Raw genomic sequence first — 7706 nt, forward strand, 5'->3', positions numbered from 1 at the left:
CCCACTGCCTGTCCCTCCCCCCACTGCCTGTCCCTCCCCCCACTGCCTATCCCTCCCCCCACTGCCTGTTCCTTCCCCCACTGCCCGTTCCTCCTCCCACTGCCTGTTCCTTCCCCTACCGCTTTCTGCCTTTTAGACACATGGTAGGGTTGCAGTTCCCCAATCCCTCTAGTTGGGTGAAGCCATGTGACATGTTTTAGCAAGTCAGGAGCTATGAGTGGAATGCTGGTGAGAGATTTCACTGCTGATGAGAGATCTTCTAGATTTCTCTTCCCCTCTGCAAGGATCAGGTACGTTTGAAATGGTAACTGCTCCATTGGTCTGGGACCCTGACTGAGTAGGATGGGCAGAACCCTTCAATCCTTGATCCAAATCTTGGTAGATATGCAGCATGAATGAGAACTAAACCATTGTTGTTTTAAGCCCCTGAGATTTAGGGGTGGCTATTTGTTACTGCAGCATAACCTAGCCTATCCTAATACAACGAGAAGCAGTTTTCCAGCCCTTCGGAGTCTCACTGGGATTCAGATGTCTAGCCCCTGCAGGCATAGGAGTACAAACATCCTTCTATTGTCCTTTGTTATGGGTCCTGAGGACAAAACAGGCTCTGAACCATAAAAGGAACTCCAGAATCACTTGGAAAGACGGCAATAATTATGACTACATAACCCTGAAAAGAGACTGCTATGAAACATTGCATATATTTGTAAACATTAAATCTAGTGGTTCTGCAAGATATCATTAGATCCCCATCAGAATGGCTAAAATTAAAAAAAAAAGTAATACTATCAAATGCGGGCTAAGTTGCAGAGGAACTGGGTCACTCACCCATTGCTAGTGGGAATGCAAAACAGTACAGCCACTCCGAATAAGAGAATGGAGGCTCCTTAGAAAACTAAATGTGTGCTTACTATGTGACCCACAATTTCACTCTTAGGCGTTTGTCCCAGAGAAAGGAAAACACGTTCACAAAAAAGCCTGAAGCTGAGTTTAGCCTAAGGAGCCAAACCTTATAGCAGCTTTATTCATAATAGCCCAAAGCTACAAACAACCCAATGCCCTTCAATGGATGAATGGTTAAAATGGCTAAACAAGCTGTGATAGGTCTCTACCGTGGAATTCTCCTAGGCAATGAAAAGAAACAAAGGATTGATACGTGCAGCAACTTGGATGAATCTTGAGGGAATTATGCTGTGACAAAAAAAAGTCACATATATAGCATTTCTGAAATGACAAAATTATAGAGATGGAGAGCAGGTTAGTGGCTGCTATGGGTTAGGGAGGGTGGGAGGCAGGCCACAGAAGGGTAGCGCGAGGCAGCCTTGTCATGGAACTGACTGTTCTGTATCTTGAATGTGGTAGTTGTCATACGAATCTACACCTGTGATAACACTGAATAGAACTAAACATACACTAACATACACATACACACACACACACACACACACACACGAGCACATGTAAATGTGAATAAGGTCAATGGATTTTGACAACGTTAATTTCCTGGTGGTAACAATATACTACAGCTATGCGATCTATTACCAGTGAGGGAAAACCGGGTGAAGGATAGATGGATCTCTATAATTTCTTACAACTACATGTGAATTTACAGTTATAGTTACACCACAATAAAAAAAATTTTAAATTCTTATTTGTTAAAAAAAAAAAAGACAACTATCTTTACTCTCTAGCCCCTTATCCTGATTTATTTTCTTTTCTTACACTACCAAACATCACACGTTTACTTGTTTATTTTTTGCCTCCCACATTGATATGTAAGCTGTATATGGGTGAAGACTGAATCTGTTTTGTCTTCTGTCCTCCTGGTGCCTAGAACATTCCTAGCATATAGTTGGTGCATAATACATATTCATGGAATAACTGAATGGATATGAATTATGGAATGAATGAATGAGCACTTCTCATAGCGCTCTGCAGCACTTTCAACATATCTGAGCTCTATAACCTAAATATAGCAACTCGTTCAACATTTTGCACATTTTCGAACTCCAAGAGTTACTGCTCTCAGGGCAGAAATATTTCTTTTATAGCGACAGAACTGTAACTCATCTTCCCTAAGTACGTAAGTACGTCTCTAACTCCATAACTACATAATGCCTCCGTTGCTTTCAGCCTCCAGAGAGTCTACCCTCCCTAGCAAAGGTGAAAGTATGGACCAAATTAGATAATTACATACAAGAAAACATTTCGGCTTGGATTCCATTTGGCAAGCATAAATTCAGGGTCAGCTTCCTAGGTGCTTTATAGCCGCAAGAGAAAAATACATTAACAGTAGTAAAATAAAAATGCTATATTTTAACCATTTACCATAGGTTAAAATTAAATAATTACTTTTTTTTAAGGGGAGGGGTCACATGCCTTATCTCAGAGAAGCTGAGTTTATTTTAAGAAGCCAATTAAATGATTGTCAAGGCCAGCCTGAGGCCAGGAACTTGAAGTGAACTGTGATCCAAATAAAAGAACAAATTGTACTGATTTATTGGATCTGAAACCAAACCTTAATATGAACTGTTTACTGAAATGTGAACCAGCCAAATTTTGAGAATAGTTTCCAAACACACCTGATGATTCAGTTTAATCGATCAAATAACTGAATATATATATATATATATATATATATATATATATATATATATATATATATATATATATATATATATATATAATGTATTAAGCTTTTGAACAGGCTCAAAAACTCAAATAGCAAAACAAATTGCAGACCAAACTTGAATTAAGTTATTTCTTTACAGCAAATTAACTAAGGAAGACACAATAGAAACGGAATTATAAACGCTCTTTTCAAAGTCAACATTATAATATAGTGAGTTTTAAAGCAATCAAGCCTGTAATTATTTTTCCAGGGGAGACTATAAGATCCTTTTGATATGTGTGTTTAAAGCAGAAGTTCGGAAGGAGGAAGTTAGGGGTTCAGAATTACAACGGAAAAAGAAAAGAGATGACAGGATGGCGATTTAGAGAAGGGAAACTCAACCACTCTTGAGATTAGCTTTAATACTAGGAAGAGACCTAGAATCATGGCTATGTCCTGATACCCTTGCTGTAGCTTCAGATGGACCCAAACTGGATGACTGCCCCAGTCCCAAAACCCTGAATCCAGAACAGCAAGTGCATTACCTGTGGAGAGTTGGGTGGGGAGGGGGTTCATTTCCTTGTCCACCATCTTCTGGTACAAAGCCCTCAGGCTAAAAGGCTCCACTGTGAAAGGCAGGGTCCCAGTCAACATGGCATACATGTTCACACCTCTGAAAAGAGAGACACCAAAGCATGAGACCAAAAAAAAGGACCGCGGGGAGAGGATGATAGAGTGTACGTGTGTCAGTCCCGTCACTTTCATGTCAACCTCAAGAGGCCCCTTCACAGTCATCCTTCTAGAACCCTCAGCACCACACCAAAGGGGCAAAAGTGAAATGCGTGGGTGAAAGCACACTGTGGAGACGTGGACAACGGGCTGTGGAGACAAGAGGTGTCTACAGAGCTCCAAAAGCTGCCCCACTAAGGTGAGGAAACCATGCCCCTTCCTTATGGAGGGAAGTCCGGACCAAATGATTGAAAAATACCTGGGAAATGTTAGGAACTTCGAATAAACGTAGAGTCTTGCCATTATGTGGTTCTCCCAAGTGTGGTTTACGAAGTGGAGCCTGGAGGAGGCCAGACCCAAAAATACAGGGCAAGTCGCTGCAAGGGAGAACGAGTCACAGCCCAGCCACACGCCTGGTGACCGCTCAGCCCTTTCAAAGAAAAATCTTCTACCAAAAACTGGTGTTTTGCTCTTCCCTTGAATTCTGTTTTGGCCTGTAACTAAAGAAATTCCTTGGAGGGGAGGGGTGTCTCCTTCTCACTCTTGCTTTTTATATCATTGTTATTGCACGAGGTTCTGACACCCAGCCTTGGCCCAGTATCTCAGATGTGGTTAAAATACCCTCTGCCTGGGTTTAACTCCTTATGTTCAAAGCCCAGTCTACGGAAGGCCACATCTTCTTGGAGGATTTTTACCTTCCTGATGTATAAGCCTAATATCATTTTGATGAGATTTCCTGGTGGAGATGAAATGCCTGCCTGCCAAGAGGCCTCAAGTGTTCAAAAGCGCCCAAGGGAATATGTTTTAAAAACCAGGCAATAGGATTTCCAGTCAAAACAAATCCAATGAGACTGATTGAGATTAAGACCCTTGGGTCCCAGTGCCACCGAGGCGCCTCTGAATTACGGCGCTCCAGACGATGGCAGGTACGGGGCCCACGGGCTCCAGCTAGAAATTATTCTCAAATTGCAGACAGACGCTAAGACCCAGTTCCTGCTCCATAACTCACAGTCGAGTTAGGGAGACAGATACATAAACATTCATTCCACAAATACTTGATGGTTGACTCTCTGACCCAGGCTGTGGGTAGGGATGAGCCAAACAAGAACCCACCATCTTGGATTGGGGGGGGAGGGGACACAATCAACAAGTAAACAAAGAGATACGCATAATCCTCTCAAGCAGTAATGAGTGCAGAGGGAATAAGAAAATGCTGAACTGTGTGCTTCTGGACCACAGAGGAGTCCAATTAAGGGAGAAAGAGGAAGGACTCTAATAAGGACTTGAAGGCGGGAAGCCTATCGGGGGTAAGTGGATGCGTGTGAACTTACATGTCTTTGGCTGGCTGGATGTGAGGATGGAGAAGATATACTGTATAGATAAGGATGAATAGAGCATATGCAAACCATTTAGATTTAGAGCAGAGTTTCCCTGTGTGTGTTTAGTGAAACGCATTCCCCAGGGTAAGTATAGATGTGGGGTGAATAAAAGTTCTACAGCCAAATAATTTGGGGAGTAGTCATCTGGTATTAAGTGGATTTTAGGGGCACAGAGTCGGGCACAGGAGGCTGTGGCAGTAAATCCAGAGCGTTGCTGTTACAGTTTGAGTGGGCGTGACGCGTGCAATGGAAAGAGAAAAAGCAAATTAACAATAGAGACATCTGAAGAGGATGGGGCGAGTTTCAAGCTTGGCAAGCTGGAGGAACGGTGGTAAGCGTGATGGACCTGAAGAAGCTGGGGAGAAGAGCCAGTCTGGGGGCGGAGGCAAGGAAGACGAGGCTGCTTACATGTTGGAGAACCTACAATGCAACGCTACGTTTTGAGGTGTTTCAGGTCCTTGCTTTGGGGGCTTCTGGGAGATTGATAGAAGGAGAAGCTAAAAGGGCCCCCGAGTTGTAGAATTTTTGCATGCAAAGGAGTCTTGGACACACAGATTTTATGGGAACCCCTTGGAACATCCCACAAAGTTGTTGGAGACCACCATGTAGCCTATGACACAAGCTGCTTCCGGTTTCCCTAACGTAGCCCCGAATTATTGCATTCGGGGTGACTCTATGCACGAGGAGGGGCTTCCCAATACCAACCCAAAGTCTACGTCCACCGTCTGCCCACTAGTTGTGGGATGAGAGCAGTTGATCCTGTCCCTGCTCCCCTCTCTGTGCCTTAATCTTGGCTCTAACAGTCATACCTGAGGCTGAAGAGGCTGGCACTTATCCGATAGCATATTTTCTGCAGGTAAGTGTTTTAGAATGCCCAACCCATGCAGTGTTTCTCAAACTGAGGTACCTGGACATAATTTCAGGAGCTCATCAGCTCTAATTTCTATCTTCTGTTTGGTAATATACTGAACAAAGCTTTGTACACAAAGCCTAACCAGGGACACCAGACAACCACCGAACCACCACATACACCCTCCATTGTACACTCTCGATTTCAGAGCCTGCTTTTGTGCGTTCGTTTACCAACACACAGCTTTTGCCAAAACATATCACTTTTGCTGTTCACAGGCTAATGAGAAAGGAGGAGAGGTGGATTTCATTTATCCATGATGTTTCTGAGCTTCTGTCTGTGACCAAGAAAGTCTCCTGATGATCTGAGTAGTGCAGTGGTTCCCAAAGTGTGGTTCCCTAGACCAGCGACAGCAAGCCTCAGCTGGGAACTTGTTAGAAGGCACGTTCTTGGGCTCCGCCTCAGACCTGCTGAATCAGACACTCTGGGGTGGGGCCCTGCCATCTGTGTCTTCACAAGTCCTTCAGGTGCTTCAAATGCACACTCAAGTTAGAAAGCCACCAGAAGGGTGCCAAGGGGCGGAAGAGCTGAGTGATCTCAGACAGGCCTGACCAGCTCAGAGCCCAGCCCAGCAGTGAGCACTACAGACTGTGCTCAGCCATTCAGTTCTCACAGAACAGTAGCCATGGCATGTAATTTGTGTTGCTAATTTGAGTATTTGGAGGTTTCTTTGGTCTTGGTTATACTTAACTTGTAAATTATTTCTTTTTTATTTGTACAGAGCCATAAATACCATGTTTAATGTTACGTTTGTAAACATTGAGTAAAATTTAAACAAAAATAGCAAGTCAAGAAGAGGGCTTGCCAAGAATGTTCTTCCTTCACAAGAAGATCATATAATACTCAAAGTTTGAAGAAAACTGCCCTATGACTTTTCATATTTCCCTTTATCTTTAGGGGACACAGACCTTCCTACCAGGGGTAGGGTGCATAAAATGGTGCAGAATGCTACAGGATGCTACCATTACATTATGGTAATGTGAGCAGAATTCAATTGAAGGAGCTTGATGAATGTAATATGGGGCCAGGGGACCCACTCTAAAACCTTTATGAAAGTTTCTTCCTTCAAGAAGTCCTTGAGACATGAAACTTCTGGTCTCCTAGTCCCCAACTGGCTGCAAAAGATGACAAAAATCTCAAGTCACTGCCATTCTCCATTATCTGGCTGGGACCACACATAAAGGTAACCCATGCTTGTCTTAAAAATGGTGCCAGTAAATTCTGTCTGTGGTCAGACCAGGATTGAGCGAGTGGTTTTTATAGTAACTCTAACTGGTTATTTTACCAAACTGCCTCCAGAATCCACTTCTCTTGGAGGAGTTTCTCATCAACAAAAACGGTCACAAATCCTTAAAGAGGACCCACCTCTCTCATCCCAGGGCCGCTCATCTACAAGATGTGGATAATAATGGTATCTCCCTCTCAGGTTGTATGAGGGTCAAGTGAATTAAGCCACAGAGAGTGCTGGACGCTGTGCCTGGTGTAAATTCAGTGCCTGATAAATGTGATTAATTGTTTCATCAAAAAACTTTAAAAAACAACAGGGAAAAAAGCTACAGTTTGTATGCTATTGCCAAATAATAATGGAAACCTACTTGAATAGTCATGCAGTCCTAGGATATTTTAAGAGGAAAACTAGGTTGAGCATCTTAATTCCGCTCGCCTAGAGTTTTCATGTACCTTTAATATCTGGATAAAAAGAAATCTAGTCCCTCTGACCTTTCAGAAGTATGTGAGAATACCAAGGGAAAATATGTGGAATGCAGTTTATAAAGCTCTATAATCCCACAGAACTAGTAGCATTTTCAAACATGTTCAGAATTTCCTGATATGTCTTTTGAAATATGGCCCAGGGGTTCTTTAGCTTCTCCATGGCACACATGGGGGCCCCCAAAAGTCACAGATAGTTTTAAAGAAATAAAGTGATGAGACTTTGGGATGAAGGAGGGCAACAAGCAAATACGATTCAGGTTTTTCCAAGCAGAAAGAAATACAGCTGAGTCGTGGCTGGGGTGGAAGAAGTTACTGGCCAGTCTGGAACATTCTGATGTGAAAAGAGAAAGAAAAAGTGACACTG

At 43.0% G+C, this 7706-nt stretch overlaps 1 protein-coding gene across 1 annotated transcript in view; it reads right to left on the bottom strand.

The window, feature by feature from the left end:
• Positions 1–7706, bottom strand: part of HUNK (hormonally up-regulated Neu-associated kinase) — a 127463-nt gene that overhangs the window by 37384 nt on the left and 82373 nt on the right. Inside the window, exon 5 of the mRNA XM_019662810.1 lies at positions 3157–3284. Within this exon, the coding sequence (XP_019518355.1) occupies positions 3157–3284 (128 nt within the window). The remainder of the gene's footprint in view (positions 1–3156; positions 3285–7706) is intronic.

The sequence above is a fragment of the Hipposideros armiger genome, unplaced genomic scaffold (assembly GCF_001890085.2).
Source record: "Hipposideros armiger isolate ML-2016 unplaced genomic scaffold, ASM189008v1 scaffold_381, whole genome shotgun sequence".
Taxonomy (NCBI): domain Eukaryota; kingdom Metazoa; phylum Chordata; class Mammalia; order Chiroptera; family Hipposideridae; genus Hipposideros; species Hipposideros armiger.